At 36.3% G+C, this 23385-nt stretch overlaps 1 protein-coding gene across 6 annotated transcripts in view; it reads right to left on the bottom strand.

Annotated features, from left to right (window-relative positions):
* Window positions 1-883: 883 nt before the first annotated feature.
* The window catches only part of CSNK1A1 (casein kinase 1 alpha 1), a 47618-nt gene continuing 25116 nt past the window's right edge, over window positions 884-23385 (bottom strand). Inside the window, exons 5-12 of one of the 6 annotated variants that reach the window (XR_005797528.1) lie at window positions 21869-21952; window positions 17471-17610; window positions 16061-16139; window positions 14988-15062; window positions 11845-11951; window positions 10735-10847; window positions 6687-8951; window positions 3841-5933 (exon numbers count right to left, since the gene is read on the bottom strand). Coding sequence is in view for 4 of the 6 variants with exons in the window: in XM_040497349.1 (XP_040353283.1) it covers window positions 3576-3583; window positions 10699-10847; window positions 11845-11951; window positions 14988-15062; window positions 16061-16139; window positions 17471-17610; window positions 21869-21952 (642 nt within the window). In the remaining 2 variants the exon portion in view is untranslated. Of the gene's footprint in view, window positions 3584-3840; window positions 5934-6686; window positions 8952-10693; window positions 10848-11844; window positions 11952-14987; window positions 15063-16060; window positions 16140-17470; window positions 17611-21868; window positions 21953-23385 lie in introns of those variants that run through there. The other 5 variants (XM_040497369.1, XM_040497349.1, XR_005797542.1 and 2 more) reach the window with 5 other exon arrangements.

Here is a 23385-nt window from a genome sequence, read left to right on the forward strand (position 1 = left end):
AGTAGCCAATGGTAGCAGTTCCCCAAAAACACTTCTTTAAGGGATCTGATCTGGTACAGGCAGAGGCAGAATGAACCAAGTCACCATGCCAGGCTGACAAATAGCAGAGACCAAACAACAGAATGAAGTGTGAAGTCCCAGGAGGGCTCTCCCAACTCACAAGGAGGAGGAGAATCTTCCTTCTCATTGTGGACTTCTAGTCACCGTGGGTCCACAGCCTCAAGCAACAGACACAATGCCATCTGACCAACAACGTGACCGCGGCCGTGGACGGCTAGTCTGACAGCTCTCCTATTGTTCAACATTTTCACTACTTTTGCATTATGTCCTCATAACGGGTCTAAGTCATTTCAGAAATCAAGTCATTTTACTTCAACAAGGTACTGTTTGATGATTCAAAGACCGATGAGATCAACTTACTCTTGATTCATCACCATCTCTGGCCATTTTAAAAGATGAGAAGAGCACGAAAACAACCCTGTCAAGGTACAGCCTCACAAGGTCTCACTTTAAAGGGGACGGCAGATCTGAGACAAATTTTTGTTCATGACGCTTTGCTATATACCTCGTAGAGAGCCACTCACATTTTGATCACATGCTTGTCCGTTGAAAAACTAACAAGAAAACGTAAAACATGGCTACATATCCATCTGGCTCAAGAAGAGCCCTGGTCAGACCACTGAATTTTCGGAAGCTGAGATGAAGAAAGTCCAGGGGCACCCTTCTTAGAAGTCCTACAGTTCATTCTACTCAAGTCAGAAGAACCCATTCTCTGTATTTCAGCAAATGGTAGGGAGAACTAGCTTACTGGCTTGGTTTCTAAAATCTTGATTGCTATGTTTATTATAATGGAATTCAGTTTATAGCCATTACAGTATTCTCTGCTTGAAACATTTTAATAGCACTGCAAGCACTAATAGAAATAGGAAAATCTCTTGCTATTTGTTGATGGAAAATAATAGAAAACGCAAACCTCCCAAATTCCATTTGTAGGCCATAGGAGCATGAGCACAACCGTATGGGAGGAGATAACCAGTCTCTCCCTTCATATATATTCTTTTTTATTTTCTTGTTATACCTTCCCAAAACAGACATTCAACAGTAGTTAGAATGGCCATCTCCCGACATTTAAAAAAAAACTGCACCCCCCAATGGGTGAACAAAGTAGAGTAGTAACCTAGAGTTCAGCTGAGTAAGCCACTGCGGAGCCTTAAGTGGTGAGGTCTTCCAATTTCAGAGTGATGTGTCTTCAACTTGTATCATCATTTTAGTGGAAAAACATAATTTAATTTTGGTGAAATGAGATTCATCTCCCGACAGGATTAGGAACAGCATTCACTGAATTTCACATTCTTCTTTTGTGAACTGTGAAGAAAATGAATGGTAGCTAGAAGATCAATGGGATTCCAGCTCCAGCTGCAGATGGAATGAAGATATACCAGGACAGAAACACCTATATTTTGATTTACAAAGCTAACAGCAGTTTGAAATCTGCAACTTAATTACAGACCAACTACACCACAACCTTTTCAAATGGCAAAAATACAAAAAAGTTAAGTGTTACAAAAATATTTCAGAAAAAGTGCATAGTCTAAGTGCATAGTAAATAAAAGCACTGAAAAATATCTTGCTAGAGGGAGTTCAGCTCGGAAAAGTTATTACCAAAGCTAAACATTTTTATTTTACACAAACTATACTCAAAAATAGCTTTATGAGACTGATTTCTGGCTAAAAGTATCAAAGGGTTTATTAGTCAAGAAACAAATACCTTAACTCACATGGGTGGATAGAAAAGAAACAAGTAAGCTGCCTACCCCAAAAGTTCGCACTCATTAAGATTTCTGCAGTGGGAGGGTGCTAATATATTCTATAGTAGCAGAATGTGGTGATCATGGAATTAATTATTGCTAAAGTAGATTTAAAAAAGAAAGAGAAAAAAAATAAAACAAATTAAACCTGACACAATCTGAACAAACCTGTCAATTTACAGTTTCAAGGTTATTTTACAAAATACCTACATTTACAACAGGCTCCTGGCAGCATTTTCAGACAAAGGTTCTTTTAATTAATCCTGACATGCTATAAATGAATAAATTACGCTATTTAAAGAATTACTGTCAATAAATTTTTCTTTCTACTGGGTCAGAAAGAGGAAAGAGAAGAGCGCATTTAAGATTAAGAGGAAGCGCACAGAGAACTTAGGGGAAAGAATGGGGGCTTAGGGAGGGTCAGGAATCATAGGAACCTCACCTGGCCACCTGGCCACCTGGCGGGATGCTCTCCAAAGTTAAGAATCAATCTGTTCAAAGCCAAATTAACCAGGAATTTAAAGAAAAGCTACAAAATGGTAGTTAAACCCTTTAACGCTTTCATTCTTATGCACAATCAGTCCAGCGGTTAGTGCGAGGCCGCAGGAGTTAGAACACGGAGTCCCGGCTACTGCGGCACTAGGTACTGTGCCTGTAAGTCATTATAAAAGGAAAAATAAAGAATGCCTTTCCCCTTCAGACCAAAAAAAAAAAAAAATTTTTTTTTTTTAAATAAAAAAATCTGAGGAAAAGTTGTAACACTAAATCTAAAATGATTCGCAAAGGAACTGTATGTAACAAATGGCTTGAAGTAGTCTATTAAAAAATTGGGGAGATTTTGATTTCATAGTGAGTCAGCAAGGCATTTTTGTTGTTTAAAAAAAATCTCATTTCCTTACAGAAACAGTTTTTAGTTTTTAATGAACTTGTAAACAAAAAAGCTCCCATTTCAAAATAAAAACAAAATCCCAGATCATATAGATGTTTACAGTGATTACATTTATCTAAGCAACATACATACATGTTCAGTTGTAAGATGTTAACTAAATTTCTGTGACAAATATGCTTTTTTTTTTTTTAATACCAAGAACATTATAGAGTTAATGCAGAGTCCTAAGGATAATCTAGTAGTCACTAAGTTTTTCTTAAGTCTTCACTTTAGATGCTGTTATTTCTAGCACAGGTAAGCAGGCAGTCTTCCGAATGCTCAAACACTGGAATCTTTGGTTGCTACCGTATCAAGCTGGCTTGCAAACAAGAAGCCAACCATTTTAAGAATGTTTTAAGTGAACAACTTGCAAACCCCAGGGGTGGATAAACCCTAAGAACGCACAATTGTGAGCATTTACAACCATCACAACTGTGGCTGAAGACTGTTCATGCCGTTCTTCTGAAATGAGATCTCAAAGCAGTATAGTTCAAAATAAAAGATTTTAACAAAAATTGGCATATGCACAATTTCTCCACCAATTTGTGTGTGTCAACCATTTAGAGTTAACTTTTCCACTTGAAAAAATGCAATAGAAAACTGGACACCATGTTTCACTATCTCAGTTAATATTCACAATTACAGCGGCTACAACTCAGGACACGGCATCACCAATGCTGCCCAGAGCCAGTTTATACTGAAATTAAGTTCTTTACACCAAGTAAATGGTTGTTCACAACCACTGTCTAGTGTACATATGAACTAAAATTCCTAGATTTGGGGAGAAACAAATGCTGCTCCGATCATCTGCTCTGCTTCTTCTGTTCCTTGATTCATGCTTAGAAACCTGTTTTAAAAAAAAAAAATCGAAACAAAAAAAGAATGTTACAATTCCAAGTTACAAAAGATTTTTAAAAACCACACCCAAAACTGGGAAATTGGGTGGAACTGGGCCAATAATTACTTTATTAGAATGGTGACTCAGAATATTTTCATCTATTTGAAAATCACAGCTCATCTTAAAACTACATACAAAAACTTTTCTGTTCTAGGTGCCTTTACGTAGGAGCGGTACACAGTGAATCAAAGCCTTCCCAGTCAGCATACACTTTTCAGGCCCGAGAATTACTGGGAATTCCAATGAGCCTGTTTTATTTATTTCTAGACTTCTAGTACCTAGAGCACAGAATGTGTTCAAATATTTATCAAACAAATGAAAAGATGGTTTTGCCTTAAAAATTACAAACTATAGTCTTAATCATACTATATGCAGGAACTTTTCTGCACATTATTTCTGATCCAAATAAGGAGCAATAAGCTTTAATAATAAATGTATTCAAGACATAATTGAGTTATTCCATAGAACACAAACCTGGTCAGTATGATTTTTATCACAGAAACCTTAAACCTTTAAAAACGTTGTACTTCCACCAATAATACATTTAAAAAGTTTTGCCCTGGATTTGAAAACCTAAACAAGTGAGGCTTTTTTGTTTTGGCTTTATTTACTTTGCAAGCCTTCCCACCCTGTAAACACTACCTCCCTCTGCCACAATTAGACTCTTAAGACTTCCACACATAGGCAGGTTTGAATAGAAACCAGCCTCGGGTAGTAACAGCTGCATGTTCCATCTGTGGCAAAAGACCACTAGAGCAAATGCTTATCTCTATTACCTACAAGCTTTATCTGTGGCTCAAGGCAGAAAGGAAGTATGCCCATTCCTCAGCCAAAACACGAAAACCCCATCAGTACCACCTCTTCTCACCAAAAGCCTTCCCTTGAGGTGACCATGCCCCTTGGTTCACCCCCTTCCAAACCCCTATAGCTGGCCTCATTATAGCTCTTTCTAGCCCACTCTGATCTCTCACTTCTAAATTCAGCATGGAAACCATGTTTTTATTCATCATAAACTTCTCCCTTCTTTGTGCTTCTCAAACATTCGCTGGACCATTTCCAATGGGCTCTGTGGAACAAATAATACGCTTCTAAAATCTATGCCTCCCCACACACCCCTCCCCCGCCCCCCGGAAAGATAACACCAAACATTTATATATCATTTTTGGGGAAATATGGGCTCACTTGTTAATTAGGAATTTGTTCATTTGAGGGCTGAAAGTCATCTTAATTCGTTTAAAAACATATTGTGCTAACACTCTGAGGACAGTGCTGTACACATTCTTTCGCTCTCTACGCCGACTATCAGAGTAGACATAAAATAAACCTCTGTTAAAAAAAATAAATAAAATAAACCTCTGTTGCCTGCCCAAGTACTAAATTCATAAAGTAAATGCCAAAATGAAAAATTTTATGAAGATTTCTGAAAATGAACTTCATCACAAGGAATATTCTATTTGGTATATATTACTAAAGAGAATTAGCAAAGTAAGCACAAAAAGAAAAGGCTGTCAGATCAAACCTGAATTAAAACCCTTAAAATTAAGACCATATTCTGTAACGTAATTCCAATGTTAAAATACAGAATACTGTGAAGCAAATTAAAACTATGAATTAGCTAATTAGAGGTGACCCTTACCCTGATGTGCATTTGATTTCAAGTCCTGCAATTATTCTTAAATATGATCAAGAAAAATGTTTACACAGCTTGAAACTGTTTACCACACCTTGCTATGTGATTACGTTATACTGAATAATCTAATTACTACGTTGAATATCCAAACAGCTTTAAAATAGAAACCGCTATCACTAACTAAAAACAAAACGTAAGTTACAATGTCAAAATATTAGAACACTCTTGTGTCTTTAATAGGGATAAAAATTAGATCTAGGTAAGAATTGTATCTGTTCATCTGATATTTGAGAAATTACTGGGTCAGTTAATGATTACAATTGCTTAGGAATCAGACAGAGGCTAGCCTAAAAATATTCCTGGAGGAATAGAGCAGTCAGATCCAGATGTAACTCTTCAGATTGGCCAATGGTAGGATACTCCACCCAGGGATCAATGTTTCTCCAGAGAATTGTCCTAAGATGTTACTCAAGTTTATGTAGGAAAAATCTCAATGGGAGCATTCAGCAAGTATTCAACATTCAATCTTCAAGTACATTCCTTTTTCCAGTGTGCATTGATTCCTTGGTTTTTATCTTGTAATTTAGGTGGTGTCTCCTGGCTTCTAAAAGTCCAAACACCCATCTTCACTGCAACACCAGTTAAAATAAGGAAGGGATCCCTTTGCTCCTAAAAACAAAAAAAACAAAAAAACAAAACAAAAAAAAAGGGAGCAAAAAGCAAAGTCAAAATTGAGTTGGACCATCACTGTAACTACTGAGTTAATAGCTACATTTAAGTTTCTTTTCAAATCTGCAAAAGGAAAAAAATGCTTATGTAACTAGTGAGATTCTACCCCTTAATCCAAAATCTGAAAAGTATACATTGGCTCTTATTTATGAATGCATTTCTGATGTCCCTGATTTTTTTTTTTTTTTTAATAGAACCACAAATTAGTTCAAAGGGATATTTATATAATAGTAAGGCTTGAAGTTTGTGATGGGCTTTTTAAATTTCAGTATCCTTTCCTAGTGGAAGACATAACTTTTTAAAAGTAGTCTGAATGCAGTATTCACATTCATGATGTAATGCCATTTATTATTAGTTAACATGTCTGCGTTTTTTCTTTTTCGTTTTTTTTTTTTTTTTTTGGCTGCACAGAAATCATAATCAAACTTGGAGAATTTTGAATCAGATTGGCACTATAAAAGCTCAAGAATAAAAACACAAACAGCTACAATAACTTTTCCTATGCTAAACTAAAAAAAAATAAAAGTTGGGAAAGAGATTTTTTATCACTACAAATAAGGTAAATGACGACTCAGTACACACATTACCCCTTCAACTGCCTTTAAAAAAAAAAAAAAAAAACAGAAATGTTTTTTTTTTTTTTTTTTTTGTCTTCCCTATTACAGAATTCTGAGGTTGTTGAACTTGAAATACCTGTTACAATTGATTCCTTCCCCAACTGGTAGATGGTCTGCATTATACACCACTGAGTCACAGCAACACTGTACTCCTCTAGGTCTTCTGACTGTTGTGGTATCGTCCAGATTTTCTGACAAGTTCATGTTTGGTAAGTCCAGCCAGCCTTGGAGATGTGAGATTCATTCAGATGACCACAAATCAATTCTTGCACACTCGTCTTCATTTCCTGTTGGGTTACTGAGCTCTTTTCTCTCCAGTGGTAGTGTCCACAATGAAAAAAGCTGACAAAAATTTCAGCAAGCAGATGCAGCTCCCTGGCACTTCTTTAGATTGAGTGTATTCAGAGAAGATCAGTCTCCAGATTATTTCAAGGTCTTCCCCTGTGATTTGGGTTACGTTGCTGAGTGACCAGCCACGTTCCTAGCAGCAATTGGTGAAGTCAGAAAAAGTTAAGCTAGACATAAATGGTAGGTGAATTCCAGTAAACACTGGAAGGTAATTCAAGGAAGACCATGGACATGGTAGGAGAATGTGATAGAAAAAAATTTCTCTTTTTTGACTGTCAACAATCTGACATCCACGTATGTGATTATGATAAAACTATGCTTAATATCAACGGCTTGGAGTAGTGAACAGAGGGACTGAGATGATAACAGAATTATGTAAGGATCCAACTTTGGCTTCACTACCTTCTGAAATTCTCCCCATCTCTGACCTCAACTAAAGAAATGGTGAACCCAACTGGATTCTGAATGTCCTAAAAAGATTTCCTTTTCCCTTTAGTACTTCCTAAATGTCTTAAAAACTACTTTCCTGATAACCACATACAGTTGAATAAAAGGAAGCGAAATGAATTTGGAAGTGTCTCAGATGTGAATCTTTTATTTTTCTCTTTAACATGTATAAAAACTAATTATAATCTTGTGGCATAAGAGCACCGAAAATTAGTACATATCATAGTGGGCTTTACAAGAAACAAGAAACACCTTATTTCTTAGTCTTTTGATGGGCCTTGGAATGGAGTACTTCAAAAGATCTTTTCTTTAGAAAAGTAATTAGGATAGAAGTCTATTACACATAATAAACCCATCTTAGCTGAGTAAGTCAGACTTTAAAAGACTTTTTGGACATTCACAGTGAACTGCTGAAACAACTTATTACACACACACCTTTCCATGGAAGAAACGTCCCATATACACAATTTTCAAAAACTAAAACTAGTAACGTAAAATATATTAATATGTCCACCAGTTCCGGGGATTTTTCCAGGAATAGATATCCCTGCAGTATACAGTTTCATGTGCTGAAGATACATTTAAGAAACCAAATTCTCTGCTTTGGAAAACCTCAGCATATAATTCCGTGAACAAAAACTGATAGGATGTATTAGGTAAGTGCCTTCTAAAGTTTTAACCAGAAAAATGTATTATATGATGTTACCGTCACTGAAAGGATTTCTTGGAATTAGTGAAGAGTTGAGCTGCAGGGGAGCTCTTCCTTGAACAAAAAAATGACTGTAGTGGACCCGAAGAGAATAACATGCTTTTAAACACCCTAATTACATAGAGATTGAAATAAGGAGTAAGTCACCTAAAGGGACTGTCTTCAAAGTCCAGACTTCATAGGAGATTTCTCAATAGATGGTCTGGATACATACGGCTGGGGTTAGGGAAGTAGGCTCCCCAAACTTATTTCATGCCACCTTCAAACCTGCCGTACACATTCATGGCTTTATACTGAGGGGATTTCACATGAGATCTGTATGGGGCACTAAGTTTCTAGATCCAAGACAAAACAAACGTTTCGAGAAGCCAAAGATCAAACACAATTTTGTTGTTTGTATTCCAGGGCCTGGCACATTTTAGTAGCAAGCAGTATTTTGCTTGGAATCAAAATATACCACCTGAAAATGTCTCTCTGAAAGCAGTCAATGGTAAATGATGCATTTTATGAAAAATCCAATTTTTCAATATTTTACAAGTTGATGTTTATGTAGTAATTTATATAAACCCTGTGTCTGCCGTGAAGATTTCGTAAGATTTTTTATTTTTTTTAGGTGAACTCTACCCCCAAAGTGGGGCTAAAACTCAGGCCCTGAGATCAAGAGCCATATGCTCTACTGAGCCAGCCAAGTGCCCCGAAAACTGTGTAAGATATATAAAGTTGCTTTTATGAAAAATAGTTACAATACAAAATTAAGGATTAAACTTAAGTTTAATTACAATTTTTTTTCCAAGGAAACATACTAACTCACTGGATCCAACTTCTCATCTTTAAGACCTAGATGAGGCAGGACAAAAATTCTGCTTGTTTATTGAGAAAGAGACACACAGTAAACTAACAATGGAACTAACTCAAAATAAGGGAATTCTTTCTGAAGGCTGCTGAATGCCTGAAGTGAAATGTTCTAGGTCAGATGAGATTTCAATCTAATTTTAGTTCTAGAAACTGCAACTCGTGATGATCCTATTATCCCAGCTAGCTTTAGGCAAAAATTGGTTTCATTTTATGAAAAAAAGCAAATACCTTAATAGATGTTAGGCATAACAAGTCCTAAGTTTAGAGACGTTACACTGGTAGGACCGTTTCACAGTGATACCAGCTAGCTACCTAGCGCATTAAGAGTTTGGCACTCTGATTAGCTATATCATGATTAAAACACTCAAAAGGGACAATTAGGTCCCAACTGAGATGCAGAGGCAAGCATCAGTGTTTGTTATCCTGAGCGGAAATTTCATCATCTAAGAACCCCCGTTACGCTAAGCTTTCAGCTGTGAATCCTCCCCCAATACAGAAATGTTGAAGAAAAGAATCTCAACTTCATTCCTAACAGATGAGCTGCTGGGATGAGGATGACACCAGTGAATTCTCCTTCTTGAAAAGTAACCTCAGATCGGAATCTGTTTTTAAATTACCAAATTGTTCAGATACAATACTAAAAATATAGCCCAAAGAAGGCTAGGTTCAGACTAGAGCAGTCATTCAGAAATGAAATAATTAGAAACCACAAAAACCAAACCTTACCTGCCCACCCCTTCCAGAAAGTAGGCAGGTATCAGGAGGTAAGCCCCAGAAAGGGAACAACGGGGGTAAAGAAAAGCAAACAAAAACCATGAAACTCGGGAGTTGAACTGTATGGCAACAGTGACAAGAATGTGCCCCAACAGTTCTACTCCTTAGTAGCACCAAGAGTGCCAGAGACAGAAAGGAAAGAGACTAGCAGTTCAGTGGCATTTGCCCCAATTTTTTCCAATTTGCAAGGCCTAACTGCAGAGTTCAATTCCACAATGAATTCCCAGACCCTGAGTATTTGCAAGGTTCCATAAAAGAAAGCCCAAAACAAAACAAGCATTTTAAAATTAATAACCTAGGTAGTTAAATAGCAACCAAAAGAGAGATCTGGTTCTTGAGTAGGAAAGATGTGTCGAGCTTTTCAGTTATTTGAGCATTTAAGAACGTAAATGAGATGCTCTGCAACCGAGAAGATAGACACTTTGGGGGCAATGCCAGACGCACCACCTCTGGAAATCGGACCATGTTCACCATTTTTCATTTTAAATGCTACAGCATTAACATGCAGAAAAATTCTTAACACTGTTAGTCTGAAAGTCAAAATACCATGGCTAACCAGATTCATTATTAAAAATCAACAAGTGTTAGGTCTAGGATTTTGGATTGATTGAGTATACCATATTCCCAACACCAAATGTTTATTTTGGAAAGGGTTAATGAATGAGTAAAAAAGATGCAGTTGTTAAAAATGACCCAAAATCCCAAGAGAAATGATATAATATATACACACATATATGTATATACAAATACATATACATATATATATGAACAAGGACATTTGGGTTTAAAGTTAGTAGTCAAATTTTCCAAGGACGTCTCTTTGTAAAAACACAGAGCCAAATTTTTACTTCTTTCAAAACCACTTCCTCGATCTAACACTGTTAGAAATGAAGGAATTACCCAATTTTGTGTTCAATTTGTTCCCTGTCACGTCACTTGGTTCTTGGCTACTAACCTTTCATGTTACTCTTGGTTTTGTCAGTTTGCTTGCCTGTGGGGGTTTGGGCCTGCTGACCCTGCCCACTTGAAGAGGCTGCCTGCTGTGCTGCTTTCTGCTTTAACATTGTCCAATCAAATGTGTAGTCATACTGGTGGTTCAGAGTCCTGGAAAACAGAAAATGATGTGTTAATCCTTTAATAATAGAGTCTGGCTAAACACTCTACTGAACCTGCAAAACAGGGAGGGCACTTTTTAGAAAAATGGTAGTATTTTCTCTAATTATGGTAGCTCCTAAAAGAATTCTTTCCATATACATGACTTTTTAACTCTTCAGTTTCACTTTTTACAAGTCACAACTGAAGGAAAATGATGTCACCACACTTCAGTCTGATGTATTCAATAAGAATAAATCTTCTCCTTCTTCAAAAAGAAGCTGACTTTTAAACTTTCTTGAAAGAGGCAGGGGAGTGGTAATGAACAGCACTCAAGATGTCAATTATCTAGGGAAACATCCAAATAGGAAGCACCTTCTAAGAACAAATCAGAGTAGGTATGAGAATGTAAGCTTGGTGGGTGGGTGGATGGGTGGGGGTGGGTGTGTGTGTGTGTGTGTGTGTGTGTGTGTGTGTGTGTAGATGTGTATGCTGGTGGCCTGGAAAGTAGACTTTCCTGGACTTTCTTCTCTTCCAACTAAGATTTCCAGCCACATGCACTCTATCTCCCTCCCCCATCCGCTCAAGACCATTTCTGGGTTGCACCAGGGAACCCTAGAGTATGAGGCCTGCTCCCACACCATCATACACCCCGTAACTATCTCGTATGTAAATTGCTGTTAATTTTGATATTAAATAGGGTTCCATAGCAAAGTTAGTGTTCCAAGGACCACCAACAGTCACTTGAATTGCAACATGAGTTGCCATTATCATGGAAAGGTTAGATTCTTTGAGTTTGAGTAACTGTTTCTCCATCCCAAGCTAAAATAATTTCAAGCACGTTTGCATCACAATGGAAACATGCCAAACGAACTCAAATTTCTTAATATTTTATTCATATTGGTTAGAGTCACTTTATTTCGCTACTTGTCAGAACAGATGTCTTGGGTGGATTTGACTAATTTCCTTCCCTGGAGTCTCTAGTCTTAAAAACACCTTAAAAACTGACCTGAAAAGAATGCGGAATAGCTGCCTCAGATACATGTAATCCGGGGCTTCCTCAAAGCGCAGCCCACGACAATAGTTTAAGTACATGGCAAATTCTGCAGGAAACCCCTACAAGTTCAAGAGTTAAAACACAAAGTAAAAAAACAAAACAACTTATTTAAGACAGAAAAATAAATGCATTTAAAAATGCAAGTAAAACTTGTTTTTGAGGACAGTGTTTTACTACTACTTTGCCATAAGATCTGAGAACGCAACTAATATGACTTGGTATCCTCATAAATTTAATAAAATTTCATTGTTCTGACCACTTCATCATGTACAGAGAAAATATGGTTCCTTTCCCTACAGTATTATGTCCTTAAATAACTTGGAGAACCCACTTGTTAATTTATTACTTTATCAACGTCTAACAACTCAATGGAAAACAATGAACAAATGACAAAATCGAGGCCGGTAATGTTATTTGCCACAAAGGCACAGTGAACAGGCACTTTCTCTCAGACTCTGAAATTACTTTCTTTTTTGTAGTAGAATATACTTACATAAACAGAAAAGTAAAATCACCAAGAGTGCAATCATACAAAGCAACCACTATTGTGATACGGATCAATCCAATGCTTTGTCCTACGAAGACTGGGATTGCCTTTTCTTTTTTCCACAACTGTTATTTTATTTACATAATTTACATATTACTGTTTTGCCACCAACATTATATTCCAAGCATCTTTCTGTGTCATTTTCCAACCTCTTCATAAGCTTCTGAATGGCTGTACAACATCCAAACGAGTGAATACATCATACTTAACTAGTTCCTTGTAACTGGCCATTTAGGCAATTAAAATCTTTCTCTTTTCTAAACAATACTAGTAAGAACACCTGTGGGCATAAACTTTTTCCATTTTCAGTTTCTTAGGAAAGATTCTCAAAAATGTATATAAACATCTCTAAGCCTGTATTTTGTTGTTGTTGTTGTTTACTGATTTTTGAGAGGGGGGGGGGGAGGGAGATGCAATCAGAAACAGCTCCAGGCTGTGAGCTATCTGCACAGAGCCCAATGTGGGTCTTGAAGCCACGAACCATGAGATTGTGACCTGGGCTGTAGTCTGATGCTTAACCGACAGAGCCACCCAGGCGTCCCTGAGCCTATAGATATTAATCACCAAAAAGATTTTGCCATCACCAATGTAGAAATGCAAAATATTAAAACAAAAATCCCTGCATCCTTCCCCTCAAATATATGTGAAGAGCTTTACATTAAAGGAGACAGTCTCTTCCCACAACCTTCCAATTTTGAGAAATTTCTCGTATCCAGAAAACTAAGGTAGGATAAAATGGATATACTTGTAACATTCATCTTTATTGACTGCATTTATGTAAACAGCTTTCATTCTTATATTATTTCACTGTTCGAGAATGGACAGCTGAAACTAATCAGTATATTATACATTTTATTTAAATTCTTAACAAGACATTAAACAGCACATACCAGATGAACCTGCATTTATGTATTCCAAATAGAGCTAAACAACCAGAAGTAAAAGTCAAATAGTATACTTCATGCATTGCTGACAGGCAAAACCTTCACAAAAGAAAACTACCAATTCTGTAACTAATACAGATATGAAGTAGTTACCACTGTAACGAGACTGAAAACAATCTCACTACTTTTTAATAATACTAATAGTCTGTGTTCACTGCACCCTGACAATTATATGTGGCTAATCCAGAAAGTGAGACCTAGTTCACAATTTCTAGATCAAAATTATACGTAACCCAGAAGCAGATGATGTGCTAACACTTCCTTTCTCTTCCTGAAAAATGGCTGACTTTCCCAGTAAGCCAAATGAATCATTCTGTTGCATAGAAATAGTAGCGTACAGAAAATATGTTTTGCTTCCTGAAGTATACAGATTTTAAAGTTGGGAGGGGGGAGGGGAGAGTGCACCTGGGTGACTCAGTAGATTAAGCATCCATCTGACTCTTGATCTCGGCTTAGGTCATGATCTCATGGTTCGTGAGATCGAGCCCTGCATCAGGCTCTGCCCTGACAGCACGGAGCCTGCTTGGGATTCTTTGTCTCCCTCTCAAAAACAAACTTAAAACAAAAAAAAGTTATCTGGGGGCACCATTAAGACAAGAACATTTTATTCATGGACCTACAATGTATTTATTAATTTAAAACAAATCCCGAATCTCAGAAAAGAACATAGTCTCTTACCCACCCCAATCTCTCCTTTAACTGTAGATCTGGAGAAGGAAAAAGGAAATTTGCGGATAGGGAGACATAAAAACACCACTTTCCCCCTTCCACAAAGTACTATTTCAACTCCATGTTGACTTCCCAACACCCAACTATATAATTATATACGGTCTTCTAATTATGTCGGTTATGCCACTGTTGTCTCAAAGATGACCAGGTGGTTTTCTATGTAAGAGACCAAGGTTATCCAACATGAAACCGACAGCTCTCCATTCTCAACTCCTAGGCTTCTCTACAAAGCTTGGGATTTAAGAGAAATGAGCCTGATTCCAACTGTCGCCTATATTGTGCACCATTGGCTATTTTTGGAATACTGTGATATGCCTTTGTCTCCCTACTCCTTGACATGCCTGCCAACTGCCGATATCCATTATTTTCTGGCACCAGTTTAGGGATGAGAATATTTATTTTCTCATGAACTAGTGAGATTCCACTAGACAACTTTACATGCCCTTTTTCCCCCCTCTAGTTTTTAACAGATTACAGAACCCAAACAAATGAGAAACATAAAATACTTATTTGAAATGATTCCTAAAGGGATGCCTGGATGGCTTAGCTAGTTAAGCTTGGGTATCAGCTTGGGTTGTGATCTTGAGGTTGCGGGATGGAGTCCCGCATAGGGCTCTGTACTTCGTGTGGAGCTTGCATGGGATTCTCCCTCTTCCAATCTCTCAAAATAAGTAGACATTTTTAAAAAATAAAATGGCTCATATATTCAAGCTACTCTTAAAGATACTTAGAATCATCAAAAAGTAAATTAAAAATGGTAGTAGCTAGCTACCTCATAGGATGTTTAAGTTCCAGGACAGGCAAATAAAATGCTCCCTCTTCTTGGATTATTTATTATTTAAAAAAAAAAAAAAAAAGGCCTCAAGCACACTTGCCTTACATAAAACTTCAACAGGAGTGGACATCTTCTTTTCACTTATCTTTTCATATTTTTGCTTTTTTGTCGCAGCCTGTGGAAAAAGGAATCAAACCACATAGACATAGTCAATACTATCAAGAAGAACCATGTTAATTTAACCCACTAGACATAAATGTCAACATGAGATTCAAGAGAAATGATACCTTAGAATTAAAACCAAATCAAAGTAAATAAAACACACCCAACCCCCACCCAAACTGATAGCTCTTTACCGGTGTTTCTACCTCAAGAACATTTTTAGCTATTAGGAAAGGGTAAGTCTAACAGGAACATGATTTAAGTAAAAATGGGTGAAGTCAAATCTGAAATGTGTTTTCATAATCAATACTCAACACAAGGGCAAAAGTAAAGGCAGCTCAATACCAACAAAAGTGCTCATCATTTAGTAACATTAGTAAGTTACGTTACATCAAAATACTTTTCCAGTGTAAAAATTACTCATTTTTGATAGGGCTATCCACACAAGCACTGAGCAATTTATCTAATTCACAGATGCTAAATAAACACAGGGACCATTTTCCTTTAAAGGAACAATAAAGTATCAGAATAGCCATTAAATTCTAGGACACAGTGATTTTATCATTAACAGACACTCACAAAAATCAAGGTGAAACTCCTAATTAATAGGAGCAAATGTTAGGATAATTAAATAATATAGCTAGTAGTACTACTAGACGAACCAGTTTTACTACACATAAAAGTCTTCCTTTTCAACACACTGGCAACACATCAAAATCAGAAAGCCTCCACCTTTAATTAGCCCACATCAATTTCCATTCAGATAAAGCTACTGGTTACCAGTGGGTATCTGCTTACTGTCCCAAAGGAAATTGTTCTTCAGGCCTGACAATGGGATTCTATTAATTCTTGCTGAAGCGATCAGATTTTATTTTCCCAATAAAAGGTTAAAATAAAGTTAATTCACTCTCAGAAAGCTTTAGGTTTCAAAGGGACCTTAAAGTTCATCTCCAATGTGTATTTTTATTCTTAAAACAAAACAAAAAGACTGGTAATGGAAGTCTGGTTTACCTTTAGTCCTTGCCAGGGCAGGCTGGTTCTATTAAAATACATCAAAACATATCCTAATGATTCCATGTCATCTCGGCGACTAGAAAAGAAAATGTAAATTTACGAGCTGGAATTATTATGGAAAGCATCTGGAAAAAAAAAGCCAGGTACACAAGTAGTTTTCCCAAGCGAAGAGAAAGAGCAATTTGGTGGCTTGTGAAAGAAGGTACTTAAAGTAGTAAGAAAGTTCGTAACGAGTTACTTCTAAACCAAATTTTCTCACAGAATACAAAATTATAAAATCCAACACAGTCCTGCAATTTAATTTCTAAAGAGCAAAAAGGATTTAGCGAGACAACTTTCTAAATGAGGTTAATGAAGAACATAGAACAAAGTACAAAGTAGCAGGACACTTTTAAGTTTTGCAGAAGCTCCTAAAAACTAACTTGAGGGATGCTGAAATAAATTAGCATTTCATTTTTTTTAAGTGTGTTTATTTTTGAGACAGAGAGAGAGAGAGAGAGAGAGCGAGAACACAGCAGAGTAGGGGCAAAGAAAGAGGGAATCCCAAACAGGTTCCTTGCGCACCAACAGCGTGGTGATGGGGCTCAAACTTATGAACCATGAGATCATGACCGGGGCCAAAATCAAGAGTCAGATGCTTAAGTGACTGAGCCACCCAAGCTCCCCAATTAACATTTTAAAGCCAATTAATGATGCATGTGAATATATATACACATACACACTGAACATTTCCTAAGCTTAAGATCCTTCTCTTGAGGTTCCCGAACCTAGAAGCATATCATTTATCATTTCTATGCTTGTTTTAAGGAATAAAAATTGATCGATAAAAGAGGAAGGGAAGATGAAAGACCAGAAAAAAATAGAAGATAGAAGAAATAGAAAAAGCACCGAGATCATGACAATGTTTACTTCAAATCAGATCCTATTAATTTATGTAGGAGTGAAGAGCAGAACATGAGATGGCCCACCAACCCCCTCTTAGTTCATTAGGACTCACGTAACATTTTCCTTGTAAAACTAAATAACTAAAACATTATTTTCCAAACTCAACTTGCATCACTAAAATATAAAAATTCAAGATCAGCGTGAAGAAAATAAGTACTACTGTCTTCAGTTGCAAGTAAACAAACAAACATCAAGATAAAATTACATTTATGCTTCTAATTTTCCATCACGGAGTATTTTCTCCCCAAGAGACAACCTTCAACAAAGAAACAAAAGGTCTCTCGTTTAACTGGCATCACAGCACTGACTAAAGCTCAACAGGTAAAAGAATTAATAAGCGTCCTTCAAATCTTCAGCCAAGAGACATCTTTAGGCATCATAAGAAACTAGTTAAAATATTTCCAAAACCCATTGGTGGCTTTTGCTATGGATCTGAGAAACACATTCATTTTTCAAACTTACCTCTGTTCAATACCGAGATGTGCATTGATGCTAGCATATCGGGCGGTGCCAGTGAGATTTTTATCTTCTCTGTATGGTATGTGTTGCCTTGTCCTGTTGTCTCTGTACTTTTTGGCCAAACCAAAATCAATAAGGAATAACTTTAAAAGAAAATAAAGGGATATTAGGTTTCCAACCTTGCTCAGTTGAACTGCTGCTTACTCATTCAACAGCATCTATTCTATCTTGTTCAACTATATCAAAATAAAGTATCGTAAGCGAAACAGATAATGAACAAACTTAACATTCCATTAAGTTTTTACTAGTTCTCATCAATAAATCAAGTTAAAGCAAATACAGTTAAATGGTTGATCCTTGTCAGCTGAACCAACTTCACAGGCCCAGTTTATTACACACTCGGGAGCCTGTCTTTAGAAAAGTAGTGAAGAAATATATACATGCTTCATAGCAGAGTTGAAAAGCGTGCTGTGTGCCATAATGAAACCTGACATCCTGTTACTGTTGGTAAACAAGCATGAGGTTTCAAAAACTGAACGTAAGCTATCTGGAATTCTTCCATTTTGCAAAGGCTATTCTTCCTTCAGTATAGCAACAGAATGTTCATTATCTAAAATAAGACAACTTGGAAAAGTTTGATATTGACACAAAACCAAGATTTTTATTAACAAAAAAAATAAGCATTTTTAAAACAAGCATGCATTACATTCACTGCTTCCCACTGATATTTATCCATTCATCAGGTTAAACTTCTGGGAAATATAAATATGGATCTAAAATCTTAAAAAAAGCACTTAGTATCTATTTACACCAAGATAACTTACAATTAGCAGTTTAAAGGAGCTAACTAAAAACAAGACTAGTATTTTAGAACAAAATAATGTGTAGTGCTATCATGTTTATATGGGACACACGGGAGTAAGATCTGTTTCTAATGTAGCTAATTTTTGAAGGAAAAAAAACCGCTATTTTTGACAAAAAAGAAAAAAAAATCCAGTATTTATTTACGTACCTTCTAAAGCAAAATAAATAATCTTTATTTCAAATTTTAGTCTTTATCATAAATTCTATTAAAGTTATGTCTACAAAGATTATCCAACAGGCAGGTCTAGGTGCCCTTTTAGTACCTAGCCCTAGACCTTTTTTTCCCTAGTTGTGCCTACGTTTTCTAGTTTTTCTTTCCATTAGGCAGACTTTGGGTCCCTTCTGTCCAGTTTATAATCTATGATATCCTAAGAAACCCATCACCTAGCCTCTTAGGGTGTGTGTAAGAATAAAGTAATTGAGGGGGGCCTGCGTGGCTCAGTTGGTTAAACATCTCACTTCAGCTCAGGTCATGATCTCATGGTTTGTGAGCTGGAGCCCCACGTTGGGCTCTGGGTTGACAGCTCAGAGCCTGGAGCCTGCTTCAGATTAGATTCTGTCTCCCTCTCTCTTTGCCCCTCTCCCACTCATGCTCTGTCTCTCTCTCTCAAAAATAAATAAACATTAAAAAAAATTTAAAACAAACAAAAAATAAAGTGATTGATTTGGGTGAAAAAAAAATCTGATCAAGTGCCTCTCTTAGGAGGGTAAAAAACACTTCTATGGAAGGGCACCTGGCTGGCTCAGTCGGTGGAGCATGCAACTTGTAACCTTGGGGTTTTGAGTTCGAGTCCCACGTTGGGGGTAGATATTACTTTAAGAAAAATCTTTAAAAAAAAAAAAAAGGCAGGCCTTTTTTATACACTGGATGGGAAAAGACATTGAGGTTTGAGCTTACTGTCACCAAGGTAACAAGGACATACCTATTTTCCCCTGGTCTACTATGAAAGAATGAAGAGCAAATTTTTAGTAAAATTTAACTGGATAATGAGACCTATCTAGTAAGATTAAATTCACTTCCTCGGCAATTGCATTATTATACGACCAAGAGAAAGTCTTAGAACACACAAAGAGAAATAAAGCTCACACTCCTACTTTTCCCTTGATATGAAAATGGGTTCAGTACACAAATATTAAAATAAGCAAAATACATTTCTGTTAAGCAAACCAAAAAGCATGACTTAAGTTCTGCAGATTCACACTGAAAAGAAAACAAGGCAAAAACAAACACAAAAAGACATCCAGCTCCACAGTATTTTTTTAAATGCCCGTAAGAATTACGTGAGTTTTAAACAAAAGGCAATTAAGACAAAGACTCTCCTCTAAAGGACATTTCCTGGGATTGCTTCTTTTAGTACTTCAAAATGGAGGAGAAAATAAGAATAACACTGACAAATTAGATCTGATAGTGTCCTTCATGTCCAAGTCTACATTCAGTTGCTCCATTTGCAACTCAATGACCAGACATTTTCTCACTTTTTAAAAGATTGTTCCATGAAAGCTCAATGTTCTCTAGTGTTCTTTGTTTCCACAATGCTAAAGGATGAAATGTAGTTTTAGAAAACAAAAAATAAATACAAACACTGTCTTCTCAAATATTTCAATCTTTAATATCAAAACAAAAAACTACAAAGGAAATAAAACAACTTAAAATTTCTCCTCTTATAAAAACTGAAAGTAAGTCAGGAAAAATAATTTCACTGCTAAGCAAAGGTGAAAATAAGAACAAATAACTGAAAAAGAAAGCTACTTAACATAAAAAAATTTTTTTAATCTCTTGTTAGTTCATGATCTTCTGGTACCTATCAAGCTTCTTTAGTAGTTCTCTGCTTTGAATTTAAAAATGAATATACACAAAATGGAAGTGTTTACATGACACCATGTTTCCAAGGATACAACCAAACAGCCGCAAATATGTAAAGGGAGAACCAAACAAGGAAAAGTCAATGTTCAGTAAGTCATAAGATAATATATTTTTATACATTTGCATATGCAAAAGAAGTCTAATTTCTCTGGTGGGTCAAGCTGCTTTTCTGTGAATTTTTATTCTGTGTTCTAAGTAAAATCTGTGCCTTTTTAAAGAATGCAGTCTATTCTTCAAAGGCATGTGGGAGTGAATTAATGTTGGGCATAGTGGGATAACTTCATTCAGCAGAGGTGCATTTTATTTTAGCAGAGGTGTTTTTAGAAACACTATCGATAATTTTAGTTTTTAGCTTAATCTGGCAATTTTTCACCTAATGAGGGTCACATTTCCTTGCCCTTTCAAAACATTCACAGGATCACTTTTCCTCACAACCCAGCTAATCTGTATGTAGAAAATATAATCGATTCAATGTCATTTTATGGAAGTTACTAAATGATTATGTTACAAAATAGAAGTTGTGTGAATGAATGGATAAGCAAAAATGGGGAACTAGATGCTTTACAAAGTGCCTAATTACCCACCATCCTCTCTCTCTCCCCACCTCAGATCTAGTCACAACAATTACTATTTCTCCGTGAATAAAAATAAGTTTGAGTTTCAGAAACCAGTAACAGCAGAAGATGATCCCTGGAATAATGCTGGGCAGTACAGAAAAGGATTAAATGATTACTCAGATGATGCATGTGGTACAAAGTATGGAACATACTTTGAAACTATACCAAATTCAACTTCTCTTTTTTGATTACTCTTGCTAATACTTCCTTCTCAGTGTATACTAAATTGAATGATTAACATTCACTTCTTTGCTCAAGAGCTTAACAAAGTTGGCCAACTTCTATGAAAAAAAGTGGAGACTTCCACTTACATAAAAAAATTTTTTTAAGAAAAGTACTGGGGTGTTTATTACTTAGCCTGCCAAACACTAAATCATCAGGTTATGCATTAATTTATCTTGCATGTTATTAATGGTAATTGTTTGCTAAGTGCTTCAATTATGTTACTGTTACATTGTTAGACTGCAATGTCTCCTAGTTCCAGAGCACATGATGCTCTTTGAGCATTTTATACCGTTTGGCTGAAGTCGGAGAATTCACATATTGAGGTAAAATCAATTCTAGACACACTAGATCTGAAATCTGGTCTACACTTACCTGAAGTTCACTAGGGAAGGGGAAGAGAATTGAGGCAGAATATATTCATCATACAGCACTGATGCAACTGAATTTAGATATATTTCATGCATTAAAAGTTCTGCAACTCCAAATACATTCTTAAAAACTAAAGTCTAGCTCAAGTTTACCATTAGATAAAGAATTTCAATACTAGACCAACATATCATTTCCTCATGTGATGTTACAGATCTAAACATAATCCTGTTTTCATTTAGGTTTTCTCTACACTTTACAAGCTTTAAGCAAAAGCCACAAAAAAACATCTTAGTAATGTTATATGTTTGCCAAGTATGTCTGAATAATGCCAACGTAAGAGATGCTTGAGCAAGATCTACATTCTCCAGAATTAAAACAAAACAAAAATAATCAAAAGAAAACAATAAAAAAGAAAAGCACATGAATTTGGGATTGAGGTTGGAATAGGAGACAGTTTCAGACCTGGTTTAATCCTGAGAAAGATGGGTCCTGAGAAGTACTAACAGTCATGCTTCTTTTCCTCTTCCCCACTGGAGATTCTAAACACTAAACAGACAATAGAGGGTGGCAGTGCATCAAACAGTATTGCTTACATTGCAACAATGGCCGGCGCAGACAGGCAACACCGAGGCATTAGAGAAAGAACAGGGTAGCCAAATGCCATCCTTCTTCCACCAAGCACTGTAGCTTCTCAGTTTTCCAAATAAGAATCACATGCTCGAGAACATTTGAATTCTGGAAAATACTCAAGTTTTTAATGCCACTATATTGTGTCACTGCCTGAATCAGGGATAGCAATGGTGACATTTGGCTCTTTAATATTTTCATCAAAAATGGGGAATTTGGCTCTGCAATATTTGGTACCACAATCTGCCCTTCCCCCAAAAAAGATTGTACAGGGGAAAAAAATCTTCAGTAAGGAAGAGGTAGAAGGCATTTAGTCACCTCAAAATTGGTTTTCATAAGCATGCAGGGCTGATTACTGGAAGAGATGAATAAATTCACTAAGATCGGAGTGGTCACTCCTAAATATCAAATTCAGAACAATTTTCCAAGTAAGAAATTTGACTTAAAAAAAAAAAAAATCAACCTCAAAAGCCCCCCATTTGTTCCCACGAATAGAAAACTACTAGAACAAACTAACCAAAGACTCCAGTCTCATAAAACTGGCATGTTTTTCAAACTACAATACAGAAAGAAAACACTAAAAACCAACTACAGAAACAAAACACTAATCTAAAATGTTCAAGAACAACATTTAGAATTTGAATCTTAGTTAAGTGAAACACTGCACTTCTACCCTAGGGACTCTCTGAATCTATTTACAGCAAGCAGCTCCACAATATTTTTTAGTATCTCTAAAGAGGACACAAGAGCCTAAAAAGGTTTTCATCATGGGGCAAACTGGACATCCTAACACAACTATGTAATTAACAAAGCTATTTTTAAAAGGGGGGCAGGGAGCAAAGAGTTATTATCTAGGTCATCATTTAATTTTAAGACAAAAACCATGTACTGCAATGTCAACATGCAGAACACAGATCACATGAGGATAGTGGGTCTTTATCAGGAAGAAAATAGGGAACGGGGGGGCTGGGAAATGGCCAAAGATCAGGGTCAAACTAACAGAAATGCCCCCAAAATTAAGACCAGTAAAATTTTTTTCAATTAAACCACCAGGTTTTACAATAACAATTAAGAACCTGGATGCTTCAGAGAGAGAAGCTACATAATATTTAAAAATAAACAAAGATGCAATTTGGGAATGGCAAGGTAAGTTATATGTAGATATACACACCTTTCATTATTTAAAGGTTAGCTTACAAAAAAATTTAAATTCCTAAAACTTGGTCAGACCAACATCAATGTCTCACGCATTAGCAAATAACACCAGTTCTAATGGTAATGGCTACAAGTTGGCATTCATACAGGCAAACAAAGGTAAACATTTATAGCCAGACCTAAAAAACACCAAACAC

This window comes from Herpailurus yagouaroundi, unplaced genomic scaffold (genome assembly GCF_014898765.1).
Source record: "Herpailurus yagouaroundi ecotype Mexico unplaced genomic scaffold, PumYag 29, whole genome shotgun sequence".
NCBI lineage: Eukaryota > Metazoa > Chordata > Mammalia > Carnivora > Felidae > Herpailurus > Herpailurus yagouaroundi.